Below are 15802 nucleotides of genomic sequence, written 5' to 3'. Positions count from 1 at the left end.
TTTGAGCTGCAGGCAATAAAAGGCCTGACTTCTCTGATCCTCCTCCTCCTCCTCCTCAGTGTGCACAGCACCTTGTTCCTCATCCTCCCCATTCTCAGTTTCCATCATTTCTTCTTCGTCATCATCTTCATTGTCATAATTGTAGTTTGGGTCGTAAGTGATATACTTGAGGCACAATCCAGTCACACTTGGAAGGTGAGGGCCAATTTCTTTTGGACACCTTGAGAAAAAAACCAACAAAACCTCAGGTTAACATGGATTATAATGCCCAGGTACTTTCCAAGCAACCAGCTGTTCCTGACAAGATGAAGGCTTGATGTCCCTCAGACCCCAAATACCCCAAAACACTTCTCAACACATCCACTGTGTTCCGGTGAGTGGTTACAAGGATGAGCCCAGGACATCTCCAAGTGCCTTCTGTACATTTCAATTAAGTGTTCTGGACAAATAGGTACAAAGGAACAGACACACAATCCATCTACTTCTACTGTAAGGGTGGGCAAAGGGCAATCCAGGGACTGCATACATCTCCCTTCACTGTTTTCCATCCCTTGCGCCCCAAATGGTCCCAGCATCTATCAGTCCCTCCTCCCAAAATCTCCCTAGCATAAATAGTAGAATGGCTGCTTTTTATCTGCTAAATAGGTTGCATGGGGTCCTTTTTATGATCTACCATACCCAAACTACCAATTTTTCATACCCATAATACAGTACTTCCATCAATTCTGACTACATTGCCCTCCATTCTTTTGGTATTTTATGTGGTCAGCTCTCTGGGGACAGAAAACTGGTTCTTGGAACCTCCAGAACGGCCGTCCACCCAACTGAAATGAGTCTTAAAACTGGAGTTGGGACTCCTGATTGGAGGCACGTCAGAGAATTCACATGGCACGACTAGAGCGCTGAGGCTGGGTGACAGGAGGGGCAGATCTCTCTTGTTTTTCCATACCGTACTTAAAACGCTATACAAAGGGTGGGATCTCTTTCTGCACTACCTGATCTAATCTTACCCTATCATCTGCTTCCAAAACCACAATCCTCTTCCTTCATTTGAAAAAAGGTGGTTAATTAAATAAAACCTGGTTAATTGAAACACCCAAGGATTCCCCTGCAGAAATATTTAAAAGAGGAATTTCTAACTGAAGAATTTTAGAGCCATTGAATAGATGCCTTTTCAGTGCAAGGGGGGGGGGGTCCTTTTTCTAAGAGGTACAGTTACTTCACACAAGGAAGCCATTAGATAAGGATGAAATGAGGCTGGCTGGCCTTCCAGGAAACTTCACTGAAGAACAGCTGAGAGATACTTCCTAGAATCATGATCAAACATGGAAAATCAAAGCAGGTAGCTCAGGAGGTCTGCTCTATTCCTGAGCAGCAATTGATGGGGAACTGGACCAACTAAAAATGGCAACCTTGTCTGCTGCAGACATCCAGACTATAATCAAGAAACCAACCTTCTCACAAAAGACTCAAAGGCTTGGAAGCAATATTCCCTCAATTCATCATCCTCAACATTGCAGTACTGAACTATTAATGGAATCATCTTCTCCAGATAATCTCCTAGAAGACAACAACAGAATGAACTATCAATAGATGTCTTTCCTCATGGAATGGTCTCAAAGCTCTTGAGAGCAACACAGCTGAAGCCAAACAGCTATGGGTGTGATCAGTCCATTGGTGGACACAGTATAAAAGCAGGCTATAATTAAAACTTACTTTGTTAAATGAAAAGGCAGTTCTGTGCCTGTCAAATATTCCAGTGCTCTAGGTGAAACATGGTGTTACGGTATACCAAACATATGACACCTCTCCTCCTCATTTCTTTATGAAGAAGAACTGGAAAGGGCATCTGGAATATCATGTTTTTCAGAAAGAGCCCATATCCAGAGACAAGCATGCAATGATGGTTTGTGTTTGAAATTTTCCTTCTCTAAGGAAACAAGCAGTGGAAGCTGTAGAGAGAGGATATCCCTTGTTTCCATTATAAAGTCACCCGTGGATTTATTTTCATTCCTACCAGCATCCACATGAAGATTTTCCCTATCGCTTGTGGTTGGGCTCTTCTGTTTTAGCCATCAGGAGCAATCAGTTCTGCAGATACTTTTGACAGAGAATACTATCTCCACTCCTATTCTTTCCATATAGCCTATTACAGAATAAGGATTGTGTGGGTTATTATGAGTAGGATCTTACTGCAGGTGGAAAGCTGGGCTCCCTCTTAGGTCAGATACAAAAGGTCGGCTCCCTACCTGGGCCTCTTCCAGCCCCTCTGATTCTATAAAAGATTCATTAACAATCAGCATTAAAAACTGTCTTTGACTGCTCCTAACATCATAATTTACTCAAGAGGTGGCACAGTAGCACAAGCAAAAACTCCAACTGGAGCACTCAGGGAAAACTATAACGATATCTCTGGTAAGGTTAAAGTCCTAGTCAAGAATCTGTGAAGATCCTCAGTCATCCAGGTGAGGTTATCTGGAAGATGAGTCATGGAAACTGGACTTTCTTATCAGGCTGAAACATTTCGCTACTCATCGAAGTAGCTTCTTCAGTCTGATGAGAGTTGGTAGGAGATCCCTGACATATCCTCCACTTTGGTTTCACTCTGGCACCCCCCACCCGGCCTGGTCTGAATAGGCTCCTTAGATGGACAAAGGACTAGGGGTGAGTGAAAAGCCCACCACTGCAGTCCTTCTTCACCAATTGTCATGGGTCCTTAACAGTATTTAATAGTGGTCTTTCTGGCGTGTGTGGTCCTGATCTTTCTGGGGACGGATGAAAGGGCAGCATGATAAATAGGAGACAGATTGTATCTAAGGCCTCCACTCCTGCTGAGTGAGGGATTTTCTATATGCACGTGCATGGCCTCCCTGACCCCTCACTCAAACCACCTATCTCCTCAGTACAAAATGAGTCCTCAGAAAGATCAAGATCACACACCAGAAAGACCACTGCTAATGACTGTTAATGACCCATGACAATGAGTGGAGAAGGACTGCAGAAGTGGTATTTTCACTCACCTCCAGTCCTTAGTCCATCTAAAGAGCCTATTCAGACCAGGGGGAAGTGAAACCAACCTGGAGGATATATCAGGGGTCTCCTACCAACTCTCCTCAGACTGAAGATGCTACTTGGATGGGTAGTGAAACATTTCAACCCAACAAGAAAGAAGTCCAGTTGCCATGACTCAACTTCCAAGTCCTACTCAAGAAGACAAAACAAGGTGTGATGGGGATCATAGGGACAAGAGACAGGCCTAGGACACCAGTTGCAATGACATTTGCCATCAGCTCAAATAATATGTGGCAAGCCTTTTCAAAACAAACATCCAAACAAGACCACCTACCTATGCGGTGTCCCGCTTGCCTGCTAATACCGGCAACACATTGGATGTATGTTCTTGTAGTGGAAGTGGAGTTGTTCCTCTTCAGCTCTGCTAAGAGGTGCTCCATAAGCTCCGCAAAGATGTTCCCGTTGCAAGTCAAGACCAGGTGACCAAGGGCAATGATGGCCCTTTTGCGCACAGCCAGCCTGGGACTTGTGAGCTGAGGAAGAAGGCAGTTCAGGATGGAGGAATGGAAGGAGTACAGAGTCCCTCCTAACCTGCAGCCAGGAGCAAGTGACAGAAGAAACTGACATCAGTGAAGATACTCTCCAAACAGAGACAATATTTTGCCTCAGTCTACTGGAATTTTATGAAGATGTCATAGCACATCTCCTCACCTTGTTACAAAGATGCATCCCTTCTGTTCTTCATACTCCCTAACAGTTTATTCACAAGAGGAAGTTCATGAAAACCAAGTTATGAGTATTTTCTACTATGGTGTTTGGTTTTTTTAATAAAATGTGTGTCATTCACTTTCAGCACTGAAGAAATAATCGTTTTCACAACAGAAGGTTTGCAAAAAGATACAGAAACCACAGTTTCTATTAATGGTCCTTGCCCCACCCTTCCCAAAGGAACACCAGGATGGGTGAGCCGAGTTAATTTTCCCCGACTACGTAGCCTGTCAGGCCACAATTACACAATCAAGGTGACCCCTGATATATCCTCTGTAACATTCAGTAAGAAATTGAGGTAGGACTGCTTCTCACACAAATGCGGCCCCTTTCTGTGGGTGGGAAATGTGTGGCCCCTCTAGATGTGCTGGGCTCCAATTCCCATCAGCCATAGACAGCATGTTTAATAGAGGGAGGATGGGAAATATAGACTGAAATCATTTGGAGAGCCTCATATTCCCTCAACTGTGCTTTATTACTACTTACGTTGCAAGCCTGATCTAGAAAGTGTGTGCCAGTAAACATAGTGAAATTTACTTTTGAGTACACATCCTTAAAATTGCATTGGTAATCTAATTTTTAATCTGCAATCCTCTGCTCAGTTAATTCTGAGTAAGTGCCGTTGAATTTAACAGGTCCTAGTTTTGTGACTGTATGTACAGAACAGGTGATAGATGTGCTCAAGGCAAGGGTGTAAATCTTTTGGTACTCCAGGTGGTTTGGTCTTCGGTCTCCACAGTTCCTCCCCGTTAACCATGCTGGCTGGAATGGAGAGGAGTTGGAGGCCCAAACCACGTGGAGGACCAAAGTTTTCCCACCCCATCTTGAAGCTCTCTTCAGCACAGTGTGGCACCTGCTACATCGCAGCATAAAAAGGAATGATTTTCATACCTGCTTAAAATGTCTGACAAGATGTCCAGAGCTTCAAGCTGCACAGACACATCTTCTTGTTTTCCTATGGCTCCGGTCAGCTGGGCTGTGATTTTTTTACAGACGTTGGCTGTCATGGTAGAACCTAGTGAGTATAGAGGGAGATGGGGATGAAACTAGAAATGAAGGCAATTCTCTCATAAAAATTAATCTAGGATAGATTGTTGTTGGAAGGGAAATATATGATGGATAAAGATAAAAACTCCCATTAGAAATAAAGACAACAATTAAAGAAGCTGAGAATATTGAAATGGAGAAAGTTTAGAGAAAGTTAATATATTTGAAGATAGATTTTTAACAAATAATAAAAAAAAATTCAATGCCCAGAGCCATGCAAATTTTAAAAAGCCAAGTGTCTTATTGGAATAGTTAAACATGAAAGGCACAAAACATATAATTTGATGAAGGAGAAGTTAGAAGTCTTCAAGAGTTTTACCAAAAATTATATGGGGGAAGCTTTATTTGAGAAAAGTTAGGGAATATATAGAGAAAAATATGGGGAACAGGCTTCAAGATGTGGATAGAGATAGGATGGAGCAACCAGTTAGGCAAAAGAATATAGAGGAAAGAATTAATAAATGAAATGTAGGAAGGACTCCAGAAATGATGGGATGGGACCTGAGTGTTACAAAAATTTAATTTAATTTAATTTTAATTTAAGTTTAATAACAAGTTTTATTAAAATAATGGAAGGTGAAAAGATTTCATTATCTTGGAAACATTCATTAATTATATTAATTCCAAAAATGAATAAGGATCCAACTGATCCTGGAGCCTACAGACCTGTTTCCTTAATAAATCATGACACTAAGATGTATACAGCAATATTAGCAAAGAAAATGAACAATTTTATTAACTCAATATATCACAGACGATCAAAGTCTTTTTATGATAGGAAGACAAATGGTAACTCTGACTAGAGGAGTGTTAAATATAATAAATGTAATAAAAAACAAAAGGTGAAGGCAGGAATAATTTCACTAGAAATTTTTAAAGCAACTGATTGTGTGGAATTGTCAACATTAAAAATGATAATAAAAAGATTAGGTTTTGGGGAATGATTTCAAGATATGGTAGACTGATTATATTCAGAGAATATTGCAGCAGTGCTAGTAAATGATGGGACAACAGAACAGATATCCCTACAGTGGGGTACAAGACAAGTACAGTATGCCCCCTTTCCCCAGTATTGTATGTTCAGTTACAGAATTGCTAGTGAACGTTATTAGAGAAGGTACATTCATTTGTGGTACTAGTATTAAAGACAGAGTTAACATTAGTTCATTTGCTGATAATACTTTAATAACAATTGAGAAGCCATTAAAAATCATGGATAGGGTAAAACTATATTTTAAAGAATTTGGAAGAACAATGGGGCTCCAGATAAATTGGCATAAATCAGGGATGATGTTTTTTAATAATAATAAAAAAGAAATAATTATAAAAGAATCTGATATTAATATTCAAAAGTCTATTAGGTATCATTCCTGTGAGTTCAGAAAAATCAAAAGAGGAGCATTTTTTAAAAAATAACTGAAGCAAGAAATAAAAAACAGGTTAGCTGATTTTAGGAAAATTGGGCTTTCATGATTTGGGAGAATAGCAGTATGTAAAATGAAGGTTTTATATAAGATTTTTTTAAAAAAAATTATGATGTTACCAATAAAGATAAGTGAAGAAGTGTTAAAATATTGGCAAAACATGATTAATAGATTCTAAAATGGAGATTAAAAAAATCAAGGATTAACAAGAAGAGGTGGTAGAAGTCTCAAAAAGTAGGAGGGCTAGGGTTTCCTAATTTAAGGTTATCTATCACAGTATACTGACAATCAAATAAGACATACGCTTGATATTATAGCTCAGTTCATTAAACTACTGTGGTTAAATATGGAAAAACAAGAATTACATTTGAACACACATACCCAAATTATTTTTATATAACAAGAATATAGTACAAATACTGAAAATCTGTTCTTTAAAAATATGCATTTAATTTGGGATAAGTATGGGAAAACACTTATCCCATGAATTTTTCCATTATACCGCATTTCCCACGAAATTTGAAAGGAAGGAGCGAACATGTATTCAGACAGAAGCAAGTTATTAGGATAAAAGTTTGGTTATGAAAAATGGGGGATAAAGAACAATTAAAAGCGTTCAAAATGAATAGAATATCATGGTTCAGCCTTTCACAATTAGAGCAGTGGACAAATGATGGGATAAAAAGAAATGGTAAATGTAAAGAACTCATGAAACATGAAGGAACTGCATTATAAAAGAAAAGCCTAGGTCAAAACAAGGTCATGAAAGGGCCAGTAACCAAAATTCATAAAATATTATTGGAAGCAGAATGTCAAGAGGGTTTGCTTAAAGTGTTATGGTAATACAATTTGGTAGAAAAAATAATGAGGCTTGGAAACATATACAGTAAAGGATATAAGAATTCTGATATTATTAATGTCTGTAAGGAAATAATTTATAAGTCAGTCTAGAGGTGGCATTTAACTATGATGAAACTAAATCAAATAGTGCTCCTTCACTATGTATGCTAACAATGTATTGTTCTGGTTGTTGTGGGTTTTTTGGGCTCTTTGGCCGTGTTCTGAAGGTTGTTCTTCCTGACATTTTGCCAGTCTCTGTGGCCGGCATCTTCAGAGGACAACATGCTGGCCACAGAGACTGGCGAAACGTCAGGAAGACCAACCTTCAGAACATGGCCAAAGATCCCGAAAAACCCACAACAATCTTTAGATCCTGGCCGTGAAAGCCTTCGTGAATACAATGTATAGTTCCTGCACTACATATAGTGAACTGTCAGCGTCTCTTCTGTGCCTAGGCAGAAGCACACTTCATTCAATATGGTGGCTCTGCAGTCATCCCATAGCCCCAGTTTTCTATTTTAACATCTGGATGAATCATGGAACTTTGGCAAATATGACAACTACTCTTCAAGCCATGAATGCACCTTAAAACATGAACAGCATCATTTGTGAACGGTTTGGTGGGAGGCCAGAAATTATTCGCAAAGATGGGTTTCGCTAAAACTGGTTCTTCTCTTATCTCACCAATGTGTGGTGAAATTTGTCTTCTACGCCCGTATGAATTACAGCCATTCCATCCCATAGTTCTGTCTAAACCAAGGGTAGGCAATTAATTTCTATGAGGGGCCACAAGGAAAATCTGAACTATGTTCGGGGGCCAAACCAACTTACTTAAAAGTAAAATGACAAGTAATGTTATGATTGTTTTTATTTTAAACTTCAGAAATACTAAAGAGTTTTTTTGCGGTATGTTAAAGGTAAGCAACTGATCAACTTTAGACAAAAAGCTATAAATGGTTTTGATGTTCAAAACTGTCCGCAGGCCGGACAGGAGCGGCTTGTGGGCCGTATGTGGCCCTCGGGCCACACTTTGCTCAGGTCTGGTCTAAACCCTCTTCATTTGGGATGCGATTTTTTTTTATTTTGTAACTGACAACATTTGAAAAAAGAACTGTACCAAACCACAAGCTCTACGTGGTCTCCTGTCTTTTACACAGGCTGGCAAAAAGATCACAAACCTTCCTGATGAGCTAGACGGAAGGGTTGGATTTTCTAACCTGTAGACGGAGGAGGCAATTCAGAAATTACAGTCTTCAGCCCAATGCTGGAGATGTCCCGGAGCTGTTCCTTATCAGATAACATGTTCGTACATAACGTATCGACAATGGTTTCCACTTGATACTCTTTCACTTTGCTCACCAAAGGGCCTAAACTGGAGGAAGGAAAAGAAGAAGAAAAATCACATGCCTTCCCCAAAGACATCTTTCCAAACGGACAGCAGCTGTGAAGGAAATGTACTCAACCTCCCTTCCAAACTCCTTTCCCTCCTAGTCTTGCACCAGGAACTTCCCTGCCAAGAGAAAAGCTTCCTAAGGCAGCGCGAGGGGATGGGAAGTCAAGGGAAATAGCCTCGTGTCCTTCCTGAGACCTCCTCCCCTCTCATCTATTGCCTTCTGTGCTAAAAAAGCACAGACGGATGAGGCAGCGAGGGAGGAGGAAAGATGGAAGACATTACTTTCCATCTTTCAGAATCCCCAAGCCAGCCACTTTTTAAAAAATTTTCTAGAAAAACTTTTCCCCAACTCTGAGAAGTTAGTGGATTTATAGCACTGGAGGCTGGTTCCAAAGATTAATATTCCCCTCCCTCAATCCTCCAAGTGGATCCATCCCAGATCTGGGAAAACACGCACTTTGAGATTATGGCTCACAGAATCTCCAAGCTAGTATGATCAGTGGGCATGCAAACTAGGGGAGTCTAGGAGCTGTAGTTCCCCTCCCCCCAAAGTATTTTTCCTCCAACTGTGATTCCTTCTGCTTTTATGCACTGAGGAAAAGGTCCAGCTGTGCATTCCTTAACAGGCAAGCACAAACATTTCTAGTCCATGAAATGTGATAATCCATGGGCTTTCTTGGGCTGGGCTGGCCTAATTTAAGCAAACATCTAAAGCAGAAATTAAATCTGCATTAGGATGACATAGAAAGTTAAAAGAAATAACTGATAAGACCATAAAATACAACATAGGGTTCCTTCCAGCTCTGCAGTTCTAAGATGATGATGATGATGATGATAAAATACCAGGCACAGTCAATTATAACTATAAAAACATTGACTGGTATTATATAACAGACACAAGTTTTAACCAAAAATCTAAGTATCTGTTAAATATTGGCACAGTATGTATGCTGTTCCTAATGCCGTTTTTTTGTAGCTCTCATGGTGTGATTTCTGAGATATGGAACTGCTTATAATATTGAAGTCTGATACTGCTTATAATACTGGGTGAAATTCTGTGTTGTTGTTGTTCTTAGCCACTTGTATGGCACATGCAAAGCACTACTGCTGTTAATGGGAAAGGGGCCTTACCATTTGACAGCCAAGTTCTGTACCTCCCCATTTTTGTCCTCCAGCAATTTCAGAAGCATCTTCACCACTTTCTTCTCACTATCTTCGTCCAGTTTTATGGAATCTTTCTGCAGTTCCATCATCAGATCATTGGTAGCCATAAACCTGGAGGAAGAAACATCAGCAGTAATTAGGACACCTGGCAAATACAAATCTGATTGTGGGGACAGCAAGAAAAAACAATAAATGCCAAGAAAGCGGCTTCTTACTAACAACAACTTAATGACTTGCCTGACAGTTAAAGGAGTAAAGAGAATCTATTTAAACAAAAATAAGAGATGATTCGAAATATATATTTATTTTAAAGCATTCCAAACAGCAACAGCTCACAATTTTCCCTGCAGCGTACCTCTATACAAATTCTGTGTATGCTGCATTCACTGACCTGCTCTTTAATAGCTTGTCACATACTTGCAACTCTGCTAGAGTAGCAGCCGGCTGTTCTGCCATTGTTATGGAGAATTCCAGTGGTTTATTTACAGCTGAATGCACTATAGGCATTTGTTTGTTTGTTTTATATTCTGCCTTCCAATGAGTTCAAGGTAACACAGATAACTTGAATAATTCTACAACTCCTTCATATCTATGTCTTCTTCAGCTCTGTGCAGGGAATCACTACACTTATTTCCAAACCATGATCAGAGATAAGAGGGATTTTAAAGGCCTTAAAGTTTAAATATCTTGCTCTTTAAATATCTTTACATTTTAATGATCTAAGTATTGAAATTGCTACATAAACCAAACTGTAATTTGCCTGTCTGAAAAAATGTAATGTTAAGCAGAAATATTATTTCTTCACATTTTAACAGTGGTATTTCTCCAGACATACCACCAAACAATCTCAAAAGGTAATTTCTGCATACATATTCTACAGTTAATTAATATACAAAAATTGCAGTTTCCAGTATTGCCTAATTTCTGTAACCACTAGATTTTTATATACCCTGCACCCAAACATCATTGTTTTACCTTTGTTTGGGTATCTTGAGCATAGGGTCTGAAGCAGACAATGTATGCTCTGAATATTTGGCAAACTCAAAATGTCTCAAATGAGCACAAGGGGGCAAATCTAGCTGTACTGACCTTCGAGATGAGCATACTTTCAATTGCACATATAAGATGTTTAATAAGAATTCTGACATTCCCTATAAGGCAGGTGAATCAGATTTTTACCACTACAGGCCAAAATTGGCTGTGGGTTTGTTACAACTTGTCTGTGCCTCCCTGAGTCACACTGTCAACACAGCTTTTCTTTCTCTGCCACTTTCTCCCCTTGGTTGCTCTCTCCCTCCTCATCCGCGCTGACTCTGGGGATAAGAGAGAGGAATAAACAGAAAGGAGCATATAGGAATGCTTCCTTGTTGATTCAGAGTCATCTGAAAGTGGAACAGAAAGTGTGTTTTTTCATTAGCTGTTTTTTCATTACTGGTTTTCATTATAATAATACGAGAAAATGGAAACAAAGAGTCTTTCCATGTGTAGAATGTGGGGGAAATAGTGGAAGAAGAGGAAGTATGTACACAGCACAACATTATAGGCTAACCTCATGAATACACTGCTTCTGTAGGGTGAGGGTTAAGGTGTGATTACATTAACAAATAATGCAAGAAGTGCCTTGGGATAGGGATGGTCTGATTATCATTATTTTCCATTATAAAACTCAGTGCAAATCAGCCTCAAATCTCTCCCCTCCCTGCCGCTGCAAATCAATTTTCCCCCCTCTACCACTGGGGCTTCTACTTTGGGTACCTTTACCATTAGCCTTTGAGTGGTGGCGCTGCGGGTTAAACCGCAGAAGCCTCTGTGCTGCAGGGTCAGAAGCCCAGCAGTCGTAAGATCGAATCCACGCGACGGAATGACCTCCCGTCACTTGTCCCAGCTCCTGCCAACCTAGCGGTTCAAAAGCATGTAAATGCAAGTAGATAAATAGGGACCATCCCGGTGGGAAGGTAACAGCTTTCCATGTCTAGTCGCGCTGGCCACTTGACTACGGAAACTGTCTATGGACAAACGCTGGCTCTATGGCTTGGAAACAGGGATGAACACCGCGCCTTAGAGTCGAACATGACTGGACTAAATATCAAGGGGAACCTTCAGGGAGCGTGTCATTTGAGCTGCTGTGGAGGGGTTTATAGCTCTTGTATTTCAAGCCATTCCAGTCAGTTCCAGCAGCAGCAAGAAAGGCAGGGCAGCAGGAAAACTGGCTGCCAGTTGAATTCTCTCCTCTCCACACCTGGTGCCTAGATTTGCTTCCCCTTTCCCCTTCCTTCCTTCTTTCCTTCCTCCTTTCTTTGTGCTGGGGCAGCTGGCCAACCACAGCAGGGTGGGTTGGGGGAAGACTTTTTTGGAAGCTCTACTCCAACTGTGCCTCCTGCAAATCTGCCACAGCAGAACAATGCTACCTTAAGAAGCTGGAAACAAGATTGAAGTTAAAACCTCCTCCTGTTTCTCTGCTGATTAAATGACAGCAAACCATTAACAAGAAAAAGAGAGGGAAAGAAATGGAATGGGACAGGAAGAGCAATGCAAGGGGACCCAGGCATGAGGGTAGGGGAGCATTCAAACAGTTAACAAGCTGCAAAAAAAGTTTCCTCCACTCTTGCTGACTCATGTGTGGTCAGTTCAAGAAAATGAACCTGGGGAGTTCAACTTCCCAGATGTGACTTAACAGCAAATCCATTTGCATCTGTCCTGCTATACAGTCACACCCTTTTAAATATTTTCCATTGTTTTGAAGAAGCATGTACCAAGTTTTGCAATTACTCAAAATCAAATACAGTACTATATATTTTATTTATTTATTTATTTATTGAATTTATATCCCGCTTATCTAGTCAACAGACTACTCATAGCACATAAACATAAGAGGTGGACTGATGGGGAAACTTCAGGTGGTGAAGAATGCAGAGGCCAGACTCCTTACTGGAGTGAGAAAATACCAACATATCTCTCCTACTCTGGCCATGCTGCACTGGCTGCCCATCCGTTTCCGCATTGACTTCAAAGTGTTAATGCTTACATATAAGGCCCTAAACGGTTTAGGACCCCGATACTTGGCGGAACGCCTGCTCCCACCAAGATCTACTCAGATCACCCGCACAAGCCAGGAGGTGAGGCTGAGGAGCCTAACGCCGAGGGAGGCCCGGAAGGAAAGGACACGAAACCGGGCCTTCTCGGCAGTGGCTCCTCGCCTCTGGAATAACATTCCTCTAGTTATTCGTGTGGCCCCTACGCTGCGCACTTTTAAGAGTCAACTAAAAACATGGTTGTATGTTCAGGCCTTCCCTCCTGTCAATATTTAATTCTTTCTTTATTTTTTCTTTCATTTATTTATTTGTTTTATTATTGTATATGTTATGGACTGTTTGTAAAATTCTTATGTTTTCATATACACCTTACTGGAAGCTGCCCAGAGTGGTCGACCAGACCAGATGGGCGGGATATAAATCAAATAAATAAATAAATAAATAAATAAATAAATAAGTGAATGAATGAATGAATAAGTGAATGAATGAATGAATGAATGAATGATGTGCTTTCCTGTAACAGTTAAATGTATAACATATTTAGGTCCACTCTGTATGTGTGCATGCTTTTTGTTGAAATTCTACACTTGATAGCAACAATCCACATAGCCCTGTCAAGGTCAGGTTTTGTGGTGTAGGACCCTAGCAACATAAATCAAATCCCATGGCAAAACATAGTATTCAAGCCTTCCTCCTCCATGCTGTCAGGAGATATCATTATGCTTTCCTTCTTTTTTCATATCAGAAGCACCACAGCCATTAATAAATGTTGTATATTTAAATACATTGAATATCAATCCAAAGTAGCTAAGTGTGGGGTATTTAAGGATGATAAATTAATTATCACAAATGTCAATTCATTAGACAGACAAATTTGCCTATGTAATTACCGGTTGTTAAGGAATTATTTTTCTATACAATTTAAGAGTAAAATGCAAAAGAAATGCCTTACAAGTTGAGGAAACTGAGCATCATCTTAGTATTTATAGATATGATTACTAAAATTAACAACATAAATTACCGAACATGCATGTAACTAAAAGAAAAGGCCCTAAATAACAGTAATGAAATAAGAATGTGATACTTGTCTATAAATACTATTTCATATATACAAATAATTTAATACTTTTGTATTAAGACTTGTCTGGCAGGTATATTTTCAGCAAGGGACATAATAAGGTGGATTAATAGTTTCTTGACCTTTGGTAGCAATTCATCCTTCAGTTTACCAAAATTAAACTCACATAATGATGTAACCACTAGGGAGATACAACTAGAGTCGACCTTCTCCAGGAAATTCATATATACAAAGAAAGAGATTTTTCCCAGGTCTCTGGCATAAACTCAGTACAAAGCAATCAATTTCAATTTATTGTGGTCATATGATCCATACAGAAAGACGGTATACAATAAAATAATGAGAGGGACAACAGAGGGATAGGTACATTGAGAGACTGGGTAATCAGGACAAACTCCGCCCTCCTACACATTGCAGCTAGGCAAGACTTTGTTACCTGTGCTACGGTATAAGGGTTTTGGTCTAATAAGCGCTATTGTACTAATCTACTTAACTTTAGTGAACACCTCAGGACCCTAGGCCTTGTGAGCCCTGAGACACTTCCCCAGCTTGGCGTGACTTTGGTGCCACTGACTGGGATTTCTACCAGAATAGCAGCCAACACTCTTCCTCTTAATCCCATATTAACCGATGGAACAAGCCCATCAGATGCTGCCATAAGGCTGTCAGGATAAGGAGCCATTCTAAAACCAATATAACCAACACAATTTTTTGAGTCAGGACTGCACTACCTGAAGGACTCACCTGATACCATATGCCACAGAAATAAACCAAATTTGCAAAACCAACATTTTAAAGATCAGAGCATGCTTTAGAACTTTCTTTTCATATTTGCTTGGATTTTGTAATTTTATTTATAAAGTTAATTGTTGTGCTATTGGCTCTGAAGACTTAACAAACCTTATCCACAAAATTAGATTTTCAAAAAAGTTCATCTCTGAGTTATGGCAAGGAAGGCCGAAGAGTAATTTTGTAAGACATACTTTCACCTGCTTCTAGTGAACTTGTATAATACTCAGCTCTGACACACAATGAGACACCATGAATGCATTAACAGAACCAAGCTCAACAGCCTTCACAGGATCTCTAATATGTTTAGAGTGCCATTAAAGAACATTATCTTGGCTATACCTGTAGGAGCCACTGAATTCACGAGAGCGGTTACAAGTACACTTGTGGTACCTGATCAATACAAAATAAAAGTTTTGCGTTCAAAATCAGTGAAAGAAATCAGGAGAGGTATTATGAGTCTGGTGATACCAACAGCATCAAGCTTGTATGGTTAGATTTCAATGCAGCTGTTCAACAAAATAATTCAACAAAAAAAAAAAACCCTGCTCTTGGAAGAGGCCAAACTACAAACAGGATAAAACAGAATCATGTCGCTTGGAGTTAAGCCAATTTAGGTCCTACATTCTATGGGCAGAGAAGGGATTCCCTTCCAGGCCTCAGACATAGCATACTCTGACTTAATTATTTTCTATACTGAGCTACAAACTTGGTGCTGTCATGTATCCAAGGGCTGAATTTCAGCCTTTTCATTTGGCCACTGATTCCGCCACACACCCCTGACCAACAGCTCTTTTTTCCTGCCTATTACTTCCCGTTCATGGCATCTCCTGAATGGCACTCGGTGCCAGACTGGGCTGACTGCACAAGCACAAGCGGCCTAGTGACCCTTACGAGGCAGTTTCACACCTTACTCGCCCAATGTCCCATTTCTTTTTCTTACACGCCTCAGGGAAAGCAACCAAGCCTTTCCTGGCCAGTTAATAGCTAATTCAGAATAATCTCTCTCTCTCTCTCTCTCTCCCTCCCCAGCTCCCACTACAGCTGTGTGGAAGTGCATCTCTACCTCCCCCTCAACGGAGAGACATAAGGGGTGCACGGATAGCTCTGTTACTTAGGCATCTGGCTACAGAGCCTGAGGTTGGGAGTTCGATTCCCCCACTGGGCCTCCTGGACAGGGGCAGGGCTGGGTGATCCATAGGGCTCCTTCCAGCTCTACAGCAGCAAGATGAAGAAGTTATTCTAACCTGAAGCT

The 15802-nt window shown here is 40.3% G+C and overlaps 1 protein-coding gene across 1 annotated transcript in view; it reads right to left on the bottom strand.

Moving 5' to 3' along the window:
- The window catches only part of LOC110077864 (cullin-associated NEDD8-dissociated protein 1), a 32178-nt gene that overhangs the window by 15647 nt on the left and 729 nt on the right, over positions 1–15802 (bottom strand). Inside the window, exons 2-7 of the mRNA XM_020791407.3 lie at positions 9616–9759; positions 8309–8463; positions 4672–4795; positions 3347–3603; positions 1455–1560; positions 72–220 (exon numbers count right to left, since the gene is read on the bottom strand). Of these exons, the coding sequence (XP_020647066.2) occupies positions 72–220; positions 1455–1560; positions 3347–3603; positions 4672–4795; positions 8309–8463; positions 9616–9759 (935 nt within the window). The remainder of the gene's footprint in view (positions 1–71; positions 221–1454; positions 1561–3346; positions 3604–4671; positions 4796–8308; positions 8464–9615; positions 9760–15802) is intronic.

The sequence above is a fragment of the Pogona vitticeps genome, chromosome 2, assembly GCF_051106095.1.
Source record: "Pogona vitticeps strain Pit_001003342236 chromosome 2, PviZW2.1, whole genome shotgun sequence".
Taxonomy (NCBI): Eukaryota; Metazoa; Chordata; class Lepidosauria; order Squamata; family Agamidae; genus Pogona; species Pogona vitticeps.
Note: the sequence above shows the minus strand (reverse complement) of the source record. Positions and strands in the feature narration are given on the sequence as shown.